The sequence below is a fragment of the Rhinichthys klamathensis genome, unplaced genomic scaffold, assembly GCF_029890125.1.
Source record: "Rhinichthys klamathensis goyatoka isolate OS25496 unplaced genomic scaffold, OSU_Roscu_1.1 h1tg000281l_1, whole genome shotgun sequence".
NCBI lineage: Eukaryota > Metazoa > Chordata > Actinopteri > Cypriniformes > Leuciscidae > Rhinichthys > Rhinichthys klamathensis.
Window position 1 is genome coordinate 6,360,315 of NW_026606800.1, and position 19,122 is coordinate 6,379,436.

Here is a 19,122-nt window from a genome sequence, read left to right on the forward strand (position 1 = left end):
TCATTCAATCCACTCGGTTGTGTTCCTTGAATTTGATGAACAGCATTTTTTTTTGTAGGTAATGTAAATTTAGAGTTTGTCCATCAAATTTTACCACCACAGTGTTTTTGTTTGTTTGTGTAAAAGTACCACTATAAGAATTTGCTGTTTTCCACAGTTCTGTTTTTTTCTTTTTCTTTTTCTTTGTCTGAGAAGGGAGAAAGGGAATTTTTGAGACCCTATTCATTCAAGCAATCCATTTTCCATGACCTTCAGTTCTTTGTCTCACTAATCTCGCTATGGAAAGTTATCTAGTCACTGCGCTTGGCTCCTGTTATCACCACAGGAAGCTTCAGACTGTGGCCTTATTACTGTCTATTAATTACCTGATAGCACGGCAGTTAATTGTGCAAAGCGATGTTAATTATGCATACTTTGCTGATGTGCGGATGGTCCAAATCCTCTGACTGTTGCGATCCAAAAAACAGTGAATTAACTATGTAAAATGCTGTTTACTGTGAAATTGTCATGTGAATCTGACTCTCAGACCCCACAGACATGGAGAAATGTCTGCTCATCTCCTGTTGCCTTGCGGGGAGACGAGTCTTCAACGTAGAAGTTTCGCCTTTGGGATTTTTGTTCATCTGCCTTGCAGCTTTCTTCTCACATCTGATCCCTCTCGTCCTCTCCTCCTTCGTTATTCGTCTACTTTCTCCCTTAATAGAAGATAGGTTTACATTTAGTTGTACTTCGTGCCAGTGTTGGGGACACTACTAGCTATTCATAATTTGAGGTAGTTCAACAAGCTGCACTTTTGTAAATTAATTAGCTACACTACAAGCTAATAACAGAACACAGCAGTTACCGACACTATTTTTATTCCCATATGTCCAAAGCTGCAATTATTTGACCAAAGATGCAGTAAAAAACAGTAATATTGTGAAATATTACAATAAAAATCGTATTGTTGTTCTATTGTATTATATTTCAAAAGCTGAATTTTCAACCATTATAAATGTAATGCATCCTTGCTGAATTAAAGTATTCATTTCTTACAAAAAATAATAATAACCTGACCCCAAACTTTTGTCTGTCTCTGTTTGTGTATAATCCAAAAAATTAAAAAAACACTAATTTATATTACTGAATTGAAATTTATAGTGCTGAACAGCGGCAAATGATTCTGTAAATAATTTTTGAACCGTTTCACTTATGAATTGTTTTAATGAACTGTTCACTAAAATTGAATCTGATTTCCCAATGTTACATAAAAATGAGCAAGGGGTAATTATAGGACAACGTATTTTATTATTGACTATTTTGTTGGGTTAAAAGTGTGAAATGCGGTATAAGACAAGATAAACAGTGATGCTGTGATTTTAGAAAAAGCAGCTTGTAACTGGAAAAGATGTACTATATTGAAAACCACTGAGCTACTGTCATACTATCTAACAAATGTAGTTACGTTAGTAGCATCCCTCCCTAGCACTGTTGTGTGCGCTACACTATCTCTGCTGAATTTGCTAATGCCTGTAGGTACCTGGCATGGAGACAGTATTTTTGGGGAGTGTGTTAAACTGCACTAACCAGCCAGCAGTAGGATCCCATATGACTGAGCCAAAACAGAAAGGCGTAATTGGCTCCCCCTTTATTTCACTCCATTGTCAACATTAACCTGTGTACAGCTGCGGTAGGGCTAAATGGCTGCGCTCAGTTCTGTTAGAGCCATTTAACTAACTGCAGTTTGTATCCAGGTCGAACTTGTTTGCAGTATGTGTATTAGCTCTTTTACTGAAGTTCTGAATAAAGTTCAGTCAAGATGCAATTAACCTTTGGTGCATGTTTGAGTGCTTTGAGATTTGTAGATGTTTGTTTGGCAACACACTGTCAAATTACAGGATTTATGTGTTTTTGAACTTGAAATCCTTCATGACTGTTTTTCACTCACAATTATTTACATGCTTTGAATAAATCACCAGCCAAGTAATTTAGAAAATTAAGGCATTGGCAGGCAAAAAATAAATAAATAAATTAGTAAACAATTGATTTGTTTTAAACAATTTGGCTTTTAGCTATTGGGTGTTATTTATTAACACACTTGACATAATCGCACTGAAGAGAAAAAAAGAGACTCATAAAATTAAAATGTGCCCCCTGTTGATCGCATAGGGTATTGCAGTGTTACTATGCAGACCTGTTAAATCATAAATAAATCATGTCAGCCGGTGTTTTCGTAGCATATTCATGACCTCAGGTGGGCTAATACTTGTCAAGTACCACATGCCACAGAATGTGATCCACTGTCTTTTACACTGTCTAATCACAGACTCAGGTTGAATAACAATGAAGTCATCTCTTTTTTTAAAGACTCTTAGTTTATGTATTTGTATTTTTGGAGTGTCACATCAGGTAGTATGTTTACATGGCCTGATCGGAATGTTTGTGACCCGTTTGTGCCTTATTGTTGTGTCATCCCGTTACATATGTTTAGGTACCGGGGATCTACTTTGAAGAAGTTTGTGTATATATTTTGTGTAGTTTTATGTGCAGCATGTCATCCGGACGTGTATATGCTGGTTGAGGGGTCCGGGAGAATCAAAAGCCCTTTTTTCCAAACCCCTAGAATGTGTCTGCTAATTTTAGTTGGGTGTAATGTGCAACACAGAGTCACATGCCTGGGTGATGTTACCCTGACACTGGAGCCATGGACTTCGTGAGATTTTGTGAGTTTTTATATAAATGCTGTTGCCAGCATGACTGAGGAGCTCTTGTAGGGCAGACAGCCATAGAGCTCTTGACAACATGGACTATATATATACATGCAGGCGTGATGGATGTGCTGATTGATCTATTGGTGAGGTAAATGTATGAACGTGTTTGTCATTTAGAATCAGACCAGTCCAAACCAGACAATCCGCCGGAGGAGTGTACATGAGAAATGTGACCTTTTATTTTTCCCACGGGTAAATTGAGTTTAATTATTGAAAACTTTTACACTTTCTTCGCTATTGTTTTTTTTGTTCATCTCCCACCTAGTGTTGTCACGATACCAAAATTATTGTTTCGATACCGATACCAAGTCAAGAATTGCGATTTCGATACTTTTTCGATACTTTTCCTGAAAAGGGAGAAACACTCTCAAATATCATTGCTGTGCTTTATTTTAAAACTGGGACAACATTCCAATCATAACACACTAATAAATGAACATTTGAACAGCAGATAGGCTATAATAACCATTTGAACAAAATATGAAATATGAAAAATATAAAAAATAAATTAGAGCAATGACATTCAAGGTAAAAAAATAAAGAAATTTAGCAGCATTATCTTAGTTATCATAAGAAACATAAGATTTTATCAATAGCAATGCCACTGACGATTCTGCTTATCGATCCGATTCTTTAACGATTCTCTTATCGATTCATGATAGCATTGTGTGGAAAAAAGTAGTCATATGCTTTTTCGGGGGGAAAAAACAAGTGTTTTTATTTGTTTTATGTAATTTATGTAATAAATGAAACCTTATTACAAAGTGTTAACGATTAGTTATACACCGATTCAGACAGATCAGTTGTTTTAACCATTCATTAAAACGAATCGGTTCAAATGAGTCATTAGTTCGCGAATTGGACGTGTCATTATCGGACGTGTGCGCGTTGTGTGATTATCCAGGCGGTTACATCCCACTGTCATCACAGAAAACATTTCATGACTGGATAGTTTTTTTCGTTTATTTAAAGTGTGGTTTATGTCAGCTGAATGTGCGGAACGATTCAGAGAAGATAAGGCAACGTATTTTACCACAATTTACACCCAGCGGTAATTCAGAAAAAAAAAAAAAAAAACTCCGAATGCTCCACATGAAACTTTAGTCTCCCGACCTTGCCATCGTGTCGAATTATTTTGATTAATATGTGCGAGGGAGAGAGAGAGAGCAAGACAGCGCTTAGTTTTGAGACGGTGAAGCCTTGTTTATACTTTCGCCTGGCTCCGCAGAGAGAGAGAGAGTGCGCGCGCGCGACCGGGGCTCGCTCTCTCTCTCTCTCTCTCTCTCTCTCTCTCTCTCTCTCTCTCTCTCTCTCTCTCTGCTCGTTCAGTTCACGCGCCCTGTCACACGCGCATGAGGAGAAAAACGCAGACGTCCATAGGGAGGCACTGGAAGCGTGCGTTGCACACACCAACATGCAATACTCTCTTACAAATCTGGAACGCGGTCATTCTTAGAAGTATCGATACTAATAAATTTAGGTATCGTGAAGTTTTTAATTTCCGAGTATCGCGATACTTTTGAAGTATCGGTGCACCGTGCAACACTACTCCCACCTTGACATGACTGCTTGGAATGTGTGAACAAAGGAATGATTGCTTACTGGCACAGACATGCAGGTGTTTGTGGTTTAGGACTCGGATGTGAAGTTTGTTGTATTGCTGACGGGCCGGCAGGAGTTGTGTAATTTAGTTGCTGTTGGTTAAGCTCCTCCAATACCCTGGCTTAGCTGAAGCAGTGTGATTTCTCACGCCGTGACATCTCCGTGAGGAATAAGACCTTGTCTTCTGTATCTATCACTTTGGCAATGTGGACTGTTATTGAACTTTTCATTCAAGATATTTTAATCGAGATGCACAAATAAAAAATTTCTGGCTGATACAATAAGACGATAGTTATGTTCATCCTATGGCCGATAACCGTTAAATGACAAAAAAAAAAAATCTATGCAAAAATCGAATGGAAATGAAATGACTATGCACAATCTGAAATATTGACTGATACCAACCAATTAAAAAAAGAAAGTCTAATATCAGCCGATAACTCATGTGGTACCAATGTATTGTTCAATTCTTAATGAGTATTTTAGTCTCCTTTTTCCCCAGTAAAAAATAGTAAGTAAACAAGATTTTAAAACCAGATGAATGTGCCTAATGAAGACTATGTAATATGTGTATAGTAATTTACTAAGGATTTCGGCTGTGCAGATTCTTTAAGGGATAGTTTAATCAAAAATGAAAAACCCCAAAACCACTTTGATGCTTTAAAACGTTCATAGAGATTGTAAAACGAATCCATATATGAATTGAGTGGTTTAGTAAAATTTTTTGGAAGAGACTAGGCTTTTATTCACATTAAACATTAATCAACTCACAAATCAGTTGACGTGGGAGAACCAATGATGTTCATTCTTGTTACGCAGAACGTTTGAGCTTCCTCAAGAACCAATGAGGTTCATTCTTGTGTTACGCAGAACGTTTGAGCTTCCTCAAGAACCAATGAGGTCGCAGCACGTTTGAGCTTCCGCAAGAGGTTTGTTCTCGCGCTTAAGGCAGGTTCGGGTTGAGCCTCTGTTTATGTTCACTGATCAATGTTTGTATGTGAATAAAAGCCTAAATTCAATCTGTACATCATAAAACATGATTGTGTTTCTCTTCAGAAAATTTGGACTACACCGCTGATTCAAATGGATTTGTTTTACGATCACTTTATGAACTTTTTGAAGCTTCAAAGTGGTAGTTGCATAGCTGGCAATGGAGGGACAGAAAGCCCAAAGATTTCATTAAAATATCTTAATTTGTGTTCCGAAGATGAACAAAAGTCTTGTGGGTTTGGAATGACGTGAGGGTGAGTACAGAAGTTTCATTTTTGGGTGAACTATCCCTTTAAGCCACAAGTTCCCTCTTATGTAGTTTTCAGATTAATACACAGTGAGTTTTTTTTATTTGTATTTTTTTTTACCTAAAATGGGAAACATCTGATCTTTATACGTCCAGATTGCTCACATGGCTCTTGTGTCCTGAACTTCATTTAATCGCTTCTGAAATGGAAAGATGGAGGAAGGAAATTCTGATACGAAAACTAGAAGCACAAGGAAAATAACTTTGTATAGTCAGAAAAGTTGTTCTATTTCACAGAAACTGTGCCTGGTAACTGTTATAACTTACATGTGATCATTTATTTTCAAATGGAGCTCTAATTTTAGGTATCGGTCACTAGCGTCCATATATCATCCTGCCTAGACCAGTAGCTTAACCACAACATGTAAGAAGGTCATGAGTTAAGGTTTTGTGCCACCTTTCAGTGTATAAATACTGTCTTATGATGACCTCTTGACAGTCGTCAAATATGTGGGATTGCATGAGCTCATTCATGTCAGAACAAAGCAGGCTGTGCACCCCGTCCAGACGTAGACCCCCAGGATCCCGCTGCGTCTGCGTCTCGAGGTCTAAATGAAGGTCGCCCTGTTTTCATACTTCACAGTTTGGCAGGACAGGTGTTTATGTTTTGAGACCTGGTTCCTCTGTGGGGAAATAGCAGGGCAGAACATTCCTGAGCCAAAAAGAGTTTGTTTTTCTGGCTGTGGAGCCTGAATATGGCTTGAAAGGGGTGGGGTGGACCCCGTGTCTGGTATGTGTTTGTTTTCGGACTTGACACCACATGACCACCCAATTGCTCCAACAGCTAAGGTGGAAAAGATGACGTTGGCGGACCCAAACACTTTTTATCAATGAGATCATTCTCTTGCCCCAGACTCTTAATAGTCCTCGTTGCAGAAGGGTTTTCTCTTCATCTTTCTCAATAGCTGCAGAGCTCGTCTTGCCGCTTCTTAAGTTCTTCCAGGCTGCAGGTTAGCTTTGTTGCTTTGGAACTGTATAGCTTCATTTCGAGTTCTGAGCTTAGTTATATAGATTTATTCTTCAATTTTTCTTGTTGGAATCTGACTCAGGTAATACAACATTATAGCTCAGTATCTCTACCACAACTCTCCCAGAAGGACTTGGTCTGGGTTCAGAGCGTCAGAGCAGAAAGGCAGGCCTGAAGGCACCTGTCCATCATGCCAGCCCCCAGAGTGTACCGCTTCCCGCAGAAGATCAGCCGCACTGAGATCATCTTGAGGAGTGAGTTTGCTGGGCAGGGAAGGGGCTTTAACCGTGAGAGACTCCCAGCAGGGGCAGTCAGGTACTTTGGTGTGGTACAACTCTTTTCCAGGACTAAATTATGTCAGACAAACTGTAGTGTGCTTATGGTATGTAGTAAAATGGGTGTTTTATTTTAGATATAAAGACACATTTAATCTTTTTAAAAAGCTGATCTTTGTAAAGGTCTGGATCAGTAGTTGTTATGCTAATGCTTGCTTGTCATATTCTGTCTTAGAAACAAGCATTTTCTGTGTGAGCACCACAGCGTGTAATATGTTGTTTGTTTATCATAATTATGGTTTGACTATTTGGCTTCATTAACACTTTAGTTACAAAATGTAAAGGTGCTTGATTTAAAGTGCACTGTTCGTAGACTCAACTGGATCAATTGGATGAGATTGAGGGCAGGAATGATCACTTTGTCTGACCAATAACATTTGGCAATGATTTTTTTTTTTTGCACTTCCATTTGTTGCCACTAGTGGCAGAGAATTACTTAACCTTTAACGGTGCATTCAAGTCATGTCGGAAAGATCTTATTTATGAGTTGAACACATAAATGACAAAAAAATAATAATAATAATATGAGTTGGAAAACTCATAAGCCCAGAGATTTTGAGTTGTGGCATCTGAGCAAACATGTCAGATGCAATGGATACAGCATCGGTATTAATGGTAAATGTGTTCAAATTAATGAAATGCTTTTTTAACAATACAACTAAGTTGCATGTACAAAATACCACAGTATTGTGCACTTACGATAAAATATATGATGATTCATTTTACAGCACCTTCATCAATCGAATAGCATAAAGCAAAAACACACCATTCTTTACATCTACAAAATTATAAACAAATAATGAGCAGAGTTCTTGTTGAATTTCATGCAAAAAAGGTACATCGCCATCTAGCATAAGTTCATAGCAATTTGCAAGTTTCCTCAAGCCATGACAGGAACTTAATTCTGGAATTGAATATGTTGAATGTCAGACCAAAATACCTGTCAAGGTATGTTTATTGTGACAACTGACGGATTTCATCCAATCAAACCACTTAACCTCTCCACACTTCTTTGCTGAGGTTAACAGCACAGCCATGCCAAATTTATCACGGAAAACCATTAAATGTCTGAAACGGATTGTCCATAACGATCCAAGAGCTGTTCTGTTTTTTTCAGGGAAATGTGTGCTTGTTTTAGCTCTGTGTGCTGAGTCAGTCTTTTCACTCTATTACCACCAGCAATTCTCACATTCTCAATCTTGCTTATCCTGTAGGTTTTTCTTCATTTGATTTGCCTTTCCAAGATAATACAGTTTTCCAATGTCATTTCATTTACTGTCAGAAGTGTAAATGACGTGTCTACACAATATAACGAAGCTAGTTTGACGAAAGCCGTTATCTCAGCAAAAGTTCCAATGTATGGAGTGTGATTTAACAGGATGTCTTTGGATAAAAGTCTTGTTAGCTTATTTCAGAAGTACTAAAAAATAATTGTTTACACTCTCCACATGTTCAGTGGTGGGTTTGTTCTTATTTCATTTGGACTTGTAATGGCAAAACTGTTTCCAAGCTGAGTTTCTTTTATTAGGAAACATTGCATCAAAAAGCCTCCCAGTGGTTTTGCAGCCCATTCCTGCCACTGCATTCATTTACCCTCCCCAGAGCTGAAGTGGGATAAGGTGATGCTATTTAGTATCTCTGGGGTAATGCAGAACACTGACAACATCAACACCTTGTGCACAAAACAGCTGATCTAGGGCCAGAAGCATTACTAGTTAAAACAAATCAAAACACATAAAAACAAACTCTTATTTTAGTTGTTTATTTTGTTTTTAAATTGGAGGTTATCATATCTCTGTGGACATGATAGACTGTAAATATTTTGAGCAAGTTGTAATATGTAGAACCCAGTAACTTGTAGTATTTTGTTTTGTGTTTTGTTTTTGTTTAGTTTTGTATGGTTTGGTTTTTGTTTGATTTTTACATTGGAGGTTATCATATCTATGTGGGCATGATAGAATGTGCTACTACAACTTGCTTAAAATCTTTGTCCATCTAGTAAGTAGAACCTGGTAACTACTTCTACTATTTTTAGGTCCCAGTCCCATATCTTACCAGACTTTCGGTCTCAGACATGGAGCCCTGAGTAACGAGACTCGCCAAAACCACAGCACTATATTCGTTATATCCCAGGATGACTGCAAACACACAGATAGTCTTGTTTGACGTCTTGAGCTTTCTACCACTGAGACCGAAACCCTGATTCTGTATGCGTTGACATTTCTTTTGACTCATGTAAATTGCTTTAATAACATCACATTTAACCGGTTCACTGACCTGCTCAATATACAATCAGAATCGTTTTAGAGCTAGAGGACTTATCGTTTGCTTCCTCATCTTAAAATGCAGTCCTTGACTCTAATTTACCATTTGCGAAACCACAACTGTGGAATTAATTGGATGGCTTGCGCCCGTGTTGTGCAACTCATATGAGTGATAAGGGGATTTGTGTGTTGTATTTACAAGGTGACTGGGGCTGTGTGTCAGATGATGTTTGTTTTCCCCAAATGTTGCTGTAAAACATCGGAGGAGGAAAAAGTTGTCTTGTCTTTCAATAACAGGTGGTGTATCAATCCTGGACTGATTGTCAAGCCTTTGGGCACAATTAATGGTGCTTGCTAAGGGAAATGTCCCAATTATTATTGCTCATATGTTTAAGGATTTGAACGATCACTTCATGTAAATTTGTTGGTTCACTGTTACTTCATGTAAATCAATTTTTGGCCAGACCAATCGCTGTGGGACATTTGTCAATCAGCTGCTTTCTGTTACTTTGTCACACCTTGGGCATTTATGGTAGCCTGGATGCCAGCCCAAACCCCGCCCAAAACATTTTTTGGTCGGGAAGTTCGGTCTGGACTTGCTCCATTGAGGAGTAATTATGATCAGTCAAAAAATGTTCGGGCCAATCAAATTGCCAGGGCGGGCTTTATACGATGATGGACAGATGATCTGCAGGGACGTAATCATCACGTTATCAAAGAGCGCTTAACTGGTTTCCCTCAGAGTGCCGCTGGTGAACTGAGATGTAGAGATTCCGCTATCGCATCAGTTGTAAAAGAAATCGACAGCGCATTCATTTTAATAGACGAACAGAGAACTGCAATCAAGGCATTTGTCGATCGGAAAGATGTGTTTGCCGTCCTTCCTACGGGATTCGGCAAAAGTTTAATTTATCAGCTGGCTCCGATGGTCACTAAGAAGATGGGACGCAATGAAAACCCTGCGGTCGGTGTGGTTTCTCCTTTGGTCGCACTCATAGAGGACCAAGTAAAAGACACTCGTTATTTTACTTCTTCCAGCGTGCGTGCATTTGAGTTCTGTAGTTGACAACTGTGCTATGCAAAGTAGTTGACTTACTGCGTTGCTCTCATTGGTTGTAGGTCTATCCAATTGAGTGCAGAGTTTTTTTTCCTGGTTCTGTTAAGACACGCCTCATAATCAAAGCCCTATGGAGCAGTATCAGACTCACATTCTGACTAGAATATGAGTATGACGAAGTCAGGCTACATTTATGGGTTAATGTGACTATAATGTGGCTGTTTGAATGTTAAAGAGATCTTAAGAGTTCACCCAAAAATTAATGTTCTGTCACATTTACTAACCCTCATTTTTTCCAAATCTGTAAGACTTTATTTATTCTGTATAGAACACGAAAGATTTTTTGAACTCTCTCTCTCTATACAATATATATACAGTATAGATTGTATATATCTACAATATATACAATCTATACTATATATCCCTGTCAGTGCTTAAAAAAGCTTCCTGAGACATCTTTGATCCATCGTCTGGAAAACAGTTTATTTTTTATTTTTTTATGTTTATCTTAAATTGTCCTTTGTTGGTAGCTCACTATAGGTTTCAGAGGCTGAGTCTCAGTCCCTCTGTATCTGCGTCTCTTGCTGTCTTTTTTCTCGAAAGGGTTAAGTCTACAAATACATCCATGTTTTTCTCCACCCACCTGATCGTAATAGTTGTGATGTGATTGTAACATTGACCGCTTTACCCTTCGCCCATCCAGGCATGAATAATTGATCAGGTCCGGAAAGTGCAATAAGTGAACCACATCCTGCTCTGTGAACATTGTGGCAGAGCGTCTAACTGCCAAGCCTATTGGTCCGGTCTTATTTTACCACAGCAGTGTTTGCTTGGGAATAGCCAGAACAACATGCTGCTCTCTCTGAGATCTCATGGAGTCATTGATGGGAGTTTGGGAGTTGATGCGAACGGCTCTAGCGCACTTGTTACAAGTGCACCTAAAGACCAGGATGGACTTCTACAGTACATCTGCTGTCAGAAGAGGCTCGGTGGTTCCCTCCTCTCATGTAGGTGCTATTCGGACTCTTTAGCTTCATCCGTAAATGGTCCATTTAATAAGTAGAAACTTAAACTGAGCTGATGTTTGAGTATGATCTTTGGTTTCACTGTCTATTTTTTTGATACTTTTTTGAAATGTCTAATTGACATATAGGTAGTGTTAAATAGTTGAATAACAGCTAATTTTGATTTGTAAGCTAAATGGTGCACAATGCAAATACACTGATGCAATGTAATTATGCATCCAATAATGATAAAATATTTTTGTATTATTTTTATAATTAACATTATAAAATGAAAAATAGCATAATTATTACAAATTACATACATTATGTAAAATGTTGTATTTTAAATTGTATTATTTTATTTGCATGTTTGTAGAGTAGGAAGTACATTGGAGGTTATGCTATCAGTGTGTGATCTAATAGCACTACATTACCAAACTGGCTTGAAGGAGGATCAGTTCATATTAAGGCTGACACTGAGTGCTTTTGGACCGGAGCCAGCCTTTAAAGTGCTCAGATGGGCCGGGTTAAATGGGCCAAGTATGCTTGCCTTTGTGTCAGTGTTTCAAATGGCAGTCATTGCACTTGGAAATCTCCATAAAGTGGCCATAATAACCAATCAAGTTAATATTTGTACAATTTGACCTTAGTCTCTGGAGTTGCTAAATCTGCAGGCTCATTAGATTCTTTTTGGCTTTGATAATTTGTGATTAGCTCAACACATTTTAATAGTAATGTTTGTTTCTGTTTCAAGGAAGGAAGAGAAATGGAGGGTGCTTGCTTATATAACAGGGCCTTTTCATACACATTAAGGCTGGCGTAGGTGTGTTTTATATGTGTTGAAGACAAAGGACATTTGAGAAGGGAATTTGTAGAGTGGGTTACACAAACATGGACAATCAGGAACGTTTGGCTTTCTTAAAGGGGGGCACAAAACTGTAATGTTAGATTAGATTTGACAGATGACTTGATTACTGCTTGGCTTGTCCAGATGGCTCAGCTCTAATGTCATATTTTTATCATGGAGTCTTGTTCTGTAAGGAGAATTCTACATTCAGACTTGTTTAATCCAATTAACATGTTCTGCAAGCCATTTCTTTTTGTTTATGGTGAAGTTGAACTTTGTTACTCGATGTGCATTGCATGCCATGATCTGCTTTGCTCCAACTTTAATATTGATTAAAAAAAATAGGACTTTATCCCAAGACAGATGTTGTTTTATGTTATGTTAAATGTTGTTTTGCTGTTTTATGGTTTTATTTCTAATGTTATGTTTTGTAAATGTTGTGTTATGGTTTTATGTTATGATGTTTTATGTTTTTTTTTCATATAAAATGTTTTTGTTGTTGTTTTGTTTTGATGTTTGAAGTTTTATGTTTTGTTATATTTTGTTTTATTATTTTTTAGATTTGATGTTATGTTGACTTTTGTTATTTTTTATGTTTGTTAAATGTTATGTTAGATGTGTTTTATGTTTATTTTGTTTTGTTATGTAAGTGTGCTTTTTTAATTTTTTAATTGTGGTATAAGCCCTTTCAGATATTCCATGCAAAACGTGTAAAAATGAAACAAATTGTTACCTGTTCTTCCTTTGTCGGACAGAAGGTTTCAAACCTGATATATGGACCAGACCTTTTGCTATGCAGTCAATAGTTTGACTACCTTCCCCCACTAAAATGATCAAACTGCAGGAAAAAAACACAGGTTAAACAGGTGAAAGGATAAAAAAGGTTTTGTTTTTGCAATGCCATGCTGTGAGAAGCAAATAAACAGGAAATGGTGGAGGGCACATGTAGTCTGGTAATGAGCAGCGAGAGCCTTACCTCCAGACTCTATAAACACACCTCTCTTACCTGCACAATGCTGCATTGATCGATCAGTCAATCGTGTCACGGCAGAGACGTGTCCTGTGTTTGTGCTAAGCTTTCATTCCAACCTCTGCCTCCCTGCGCTCTCAAATCCAACCTGGCAAAAGTAACAGGGCCTCTTTACCCAAGACAATATCAAGGCTTGGTTTTCCATCTGCATGATATATTCCCGGCATGCGCTCATCATTCAGTCTTTCTTTCTGGGGGTGGCACTGATAATACAGTTATACATGTTAGTCAAAACACAAAATCTTCTGATGTCAAGTTGCTATTTTAATCCCTCATTAGCTTTGTCTGTAGCCTTTTTGATTTTTACATTTTAGTTGGGTAAATGAATGTCTTCTTAAATATTAGTTTTATTTTAGATTTTCTTGTAAGAAATGTATAAATATATTTTTAACAATAATAATTATATTAAAATAATGATAATAGTGACAATAATCATAATTTTAATATTAATATAAATAACATGCTATGCTATAATAATTTGTTAATATGATTGTTTTAAAATTGTTTTATTTTAAATGTATTTTTATTGTTTGGTATGGTTTTACGGTTATGCATTTGCTTGCATTTCTAACAGTTGAAATCTTCAGACAAGGATGATATAGTGTTACTACAAGGATGATATTTTGTTTAGTTAAAGTGTCAAATATGTCACTTAAACTACATTTTCAGCATTTCGAATGCCCCCTTAAGTAATTCGTCCGGGCTCTGACTCTGTGTTGGTGCTTAGCCATCTTTTTAATGCACAGTGGCTTGAACTACTGCTGATGGTTCTTTTTACAGATAATCTTTTCCCCTTTCCCTGATATATAATGTCCTAATTGACTCTTGCTGTCCAACACACCTGATCGATGCGCCATCCCTCCATGTTACTCTCTCGTGCTCTAAAACCTGATCTTCTGTTACTCTTTTGCATTATTGATCAGATTTAAATGTCCTTAGTGCTTTACCATAAGTTTTCAAAACTGATGCTTGATTCTGATTTTTCCTCTCTTTCCACAGGCCCCCCGTTGCCAAGACAGACCCCTCAGGTGCAGAATGGCCCTTCGCCAGAGGAGCTGGAGGTGCAGAGAAGGTAAATACCAATGTTAAAGACACTGACTGCAGTTAATGGTACTAAAAGGTCTTGATGTGAAGTCACCCAAAGGGTTCCATTCAGCTTAAATCAATCAAAAAGCCTACAGATGAGATGTGTTCATCATTTAAAGGTGTGATAAGGAAATTATGTTTCAAGGTTCTCTTATGTTTTCCCAATACCAATAGAACCGTAATCTTGCTCTTATTTTTGGCTTTAGTGTATTTGCCAAAATGTTTTTTTAAGGTGTGAAATTAGTTTTAGTGGGGAAAATGGATTAGTACACATTTAAAGGTCTTTTAAAGTCTTAAACACAAAACCACTTCCACCTTATGGGCAAACATGTGCACTCTTAGATTCCGAGTTGACATCTGCATGTGTGAAGGTGAGAATATGAACCAGGTGAACCCTCACACTGCAGAATCAAACACAGATAGTGTTGCAATGTAATGTTAATGTCTGTTGGACTAAGTTCAGTTAAATCACCACTTTGAAGCTCTGAATTTGCTTTTTCATGAGCGTGTTTTTATCAAGAATTCTGTGGACTTCAAAGGATGACGGAGGCTGTTACTCACCCAGGTCTTGTTAATGAAAAGCTTTTCTGCAATGAGTTCCCAAAGGAAGCAGCAGTCAAGGTTGAGGCTGCTTGACTGGAATATACATGCTCAAAGCTCACAGCCTCCTTGACAGATTTTTTCTTTCTACGTTTTCTTCAATAATACCATACTATAGATGCAACTTTTGCATCCTTATTAGATTTTATTGCAGTAAGGCTTAAAATGTTACCATATAGCACAAGAGGCTGTGCTATATGATGTTAACTCTTTCCCTGACAGTGTTTTTGAAAAAAGTTGCCAGCCACCGCCAGAATTTTTAATCATTTTCACAAAAAGTTTCATGACCCCTAGAATAATTTGTTGTATGAATATTTGAATATGCAATATATCAAAAGAACAAACCCTCTGCTTTTAAACAACAAAAAAAGTTTTATTCTAGCTTCATGCATTCCGTTTTATCAACACTTGAATATGGGTAAGTTTCATAAAAATAAATAAGAAAAACACGTTTTTGTCAAAGATTACATCCAGATCGGATTCAGAATGATGATCAAAACATAGATGGAGTAGATCGAGCCCATCCTGGGTCAACCTTTCATTCAATAACATTAGGCAGTTTTTATTTATATGCTGTTTAATATTGATGATCGCGTTATTTTACATATTCATCTGTTTACATATGATATCGTTTATTTCTGCTTCCTTTTCACCTGTGTTTAGATCAGGAGATTCAGTACTCTTTAAGAAGTTGCGTAATAGCAACATACCGTATAACAGTGTAAACACGGAAAGCCGGAAATTTCCGTTAATGGCCGGCATAAATGATGGAAATTTCTATCAATGGCGGGGAAAGAGTTAAGTGCTGTTGTTAGACATGGCATTTTATATATATTATTATATAATGAAAAAGGGTCATAGGAATTAAGAGGGTAAGTAGCAGTCAGGCACTGCTAATTAAATGCCTTTGATTAACTGATCAGCAAGCATGACCACCTCTATAAAAGCAGACATTTTGGCAGTTTGCTGTTCTAGAGCATTCAGGTGTGTAACACAATGCCAAGGAGGAAAGGCATCAGCAATAATCTAAGAGAAGCAGTTGTTGCTGCCCCCAACCTGGGAAGTATTATACGGCCATTTCCAAACAATTAAAGACCATCATTCTACAGTGAGGAAGATTATTTACATGTGGAAAACATTTAAGACAGTTGCCAATCTTCCCAGGAGTGGACGTCCCAGCAAATTCATTCCAAGGTCAGACCGTGCAGTGCTAAGAGAAATTGCACAAAAAAAAACAAGTACTAGACTTCAGACTCTACAGGCCTCAGTTAACATGTGAAATGTTAAATTTATTGACAGTACAATTAGAAAAAGTATGGCATGTTTGGAAGGGTTGCCAAGAGAAAACTCTAAAAAGAACATGGCAGCACGGCTTAGATTTGCAAAGTTGCATCTGAACAAGACTTCTGGAACAATGTCCTTTGGACAGACAAGACCAAAGTGGCGATGTTTGGCCATGTTTGGCCATGTTTAGCGGAAACCAAACACAGCATATCAGCATATACACCTTATACCACCTGGCAAGCACTGTGGTGAGGGGTGATGATTTGGGCTTGTTTTGCAGCCACAGGACCTGGGCACCTTGCAGTCATTGAGTCGACCATGTACTCCTCTGTATACCGAAGTATTCTAGAGTCAAATGTGAAGCCAGCTAAAGCTTGGCCCGAAATTAGGGCATGCGACAGGACAATGATCCCAAGCACACCAGCAAATCTACAACAGAATGGCTGAAACGAAATCAAGGAGTTGCCAGTCAAAGGCCCAGTCAATGTCCAGACCTCAACCAGGCTGAAATTCTGTGGTGGGACCTTAAGAGAGCTGTGCATAAATAAATGCCCTCAAACCTCAAAGAAATTAAGCAACGTTATAAAGAAGAGGCAAAAATTCCTTCAGAACGATGTGAGAGACTGATAAAGTCATACAGAAAATGATTACATAAAGTCATTGCTGCTAGAAGTGGCTCTACAAGCAGTCGAATCATAAGGTGTACTTAGTTTGTCACCCATGGCTTCTCCATTTTGGGTTTATTTTTGTTAAATAAATAATGACACAGTGTATGTCATGTGTTGTTCATCTGAGATTGTATTTGCCTAATTTTAAGACCTGCTAACTACCAGATGATTTTATATATATATATATATATATGTATATATATATATATATATATATATATATATATATATATATATATATATATATATATATATATATATATATATATATATATATATTTATATGTGTATGTGTTTGTGTATATTTGTATATTTTTCATATACACATTTTAGATGAACAACAACACCTTTTGAATTTGTGTTGTCCTTAATGACTTAATGAAAGTTATTATCCTGTTTTGATGGAGAGTAGGGAAAGATCTTCTTTAGCTCTGTTACATGAGTGTTTCTCCATCAGTGATGTATCATTCCATGAGACGTACCCAGAGGAGTCTGAGGTGCTCTGTAGAATACTGAACATGATCTCAGTCTTTTGATGGTGACTCAGCATTGGTCATGTCCTACTTCTTTGCTACAGAAGAGATGTCAAATCTTCACAGGCTTTATCTGCAGCGCCCCTGCAGCCTGTGAAAACATTAACTATTGGTGTATTCCCTGCGTATTGTAAGCCAGGCGAGGACACCGTTGGACACCGTTGTGCGTCCTGCATAACAAACATTGTTTGGCTGCCTTTTTCGCTCCTGACAAACGTGCTCCACAGCATAGTGAAGAGCCTGAGGAGTGTACATGGATTCAGCACACTGCACACACAATACTGATTTGTAATCATTTGTGTCAAGTGTTCACATCATGGCTGTGTTTTTGAGTTTATTAAAATAGTGTGGGACAGACAGTGCCTGCACTCTTGGATAGATGCTGCGGAGGGTTTAATAGCTCTGGTCTTCACTTCAAAACTGGCTATTTTTCCAAAAATGATGTTCCGTGAAGTGATTTTTCTCTGTTTTATATTCTAGTTGTAGTCAAGGTCACAGTCTTTGTAAACTGTGTGAATTTACATCGCGAAGAAAATGAACCGATTTCTGTCATAAAATGTTCTATAATGTATTCACAGTTTTACCATAGGGTGCCCCAAGACCCCAATTTCAGCGTAAGCTGTGATAGAACATCAACTTAGACCCCAGTTTAAGCATAAATATGCTTTCATGCTAGAGAAAGTGTTGGGGCAGATTAAAATAAGCTGGCGATATTGTGAGTTGGAGTGCTAAAAGAATGATGGGACCCTGTGTTTAGTATTATTTGTATGTTATAATACATATTTGTTTATATACGATTTATTAATATTTTGAATTGACTTTTTTATTTTATTAAAAGTTTTTTTTTTTTTTAAATATTTCTATTTAGCTTTGAAAAAAAATTCAGCATTTAAATGAATGAAGATGATTTTAATAGTTTTAGTTAACAATAACAATACTGGATCCATCTCTTTGAAATTCCCATTGTTCAATGAATGCTCGTATACCAAAGCTTTTTTATTAATTGTTTTTATTTATAATTTTTATGCCACTTTTATGGGTGCACAGAATTCACAATTCGATTTTGATTCTCAACTCTCAATTCATTTCAGATTGTCTATTTGACTGACATACAAAAGTTAATTTTGGGGTGAACTATCCCTTTTATATGAAGTTGAAACTATCATTCATACATTCTAACAGATTGTGTTCGTCAGCCAGGTGTTGTAATGTACATATAGTGGAAATGCTCCATATAAGGATATTTTCCTCTGTCTGTGAAAGATCAGCCAGAAAGTGAAGGGCTCACATTCTCTGAAAGAATGTCTTTGAGTGCGTGTAATGGAGTTGGCCTGCTGCCGCCCACCCGGCCGGCCATGGCGTGCCGGCCCATAGCCATATTTAGCTATTGCAGTCAATGGAACCGGGTGCATGCTTACTGTCTGATGTCATCTCATGATGCAAACCTGATACAATGCGGCTGAGAAGGAGAGCAGAAGAAAGGAATGAGAAGCAGGTTACTCACAGTCATTTATAAACAGCCATCAGGGCATCTGCATACTGTCAGATGATGAATTAGTAGAATTAGACAGACCAGAGGACTCTGGTGGTGTGAATGAGATTTGTCAAAAGGCTGCTTAGGTCACTATATTATAAGTGTCACATACTAGCATGCTATAGGAATTTTAGTTACTTCCGAAGCACACCAGTTGACTTTCACTGAACAGTCACCTTGAAAAAGTCACCACTTCAGACCGCCTTTAAGTGATGCATCTGTGAAGAAATTGTTGTTGCATAATATCCTAATACTCACTGTAAC

The 19,122-nt window shown here is 37.5% G+C and overlaps 1 protein-coding gene across 9 annotated transcripts in view; it reads left to right on the plus strand.

The window, feature by feature from the left end:
• The window catches only part of enah (ENAH actin regulator), a 112,277-nt gene that overhangs the window by 65,168 nt on the left and 27,987 nt on the right, over positions 1 to 19,122 (plus strand). For 8 of the 9 annotated variants that reach the window (XM_056269535.1, XM_056269534.1, XM_056269532.1 and 5 more), the window contains exon 4: positions 14,153 to 14,225. In XM_056269535.1, coding sequence (XP_056125510.1) covers positions 14,153 to 14,225 — 73 coding nt within the window. Of the gene's footprint in view, positions 1 to 6,533; positions 6,600 to 6,698; positions 6,871 to 14,152; positions 14,226 to 19,122 lie in introns of those variants that run through there. The other variant, XM_056269536.1, reaches the window with a different exon arrangement.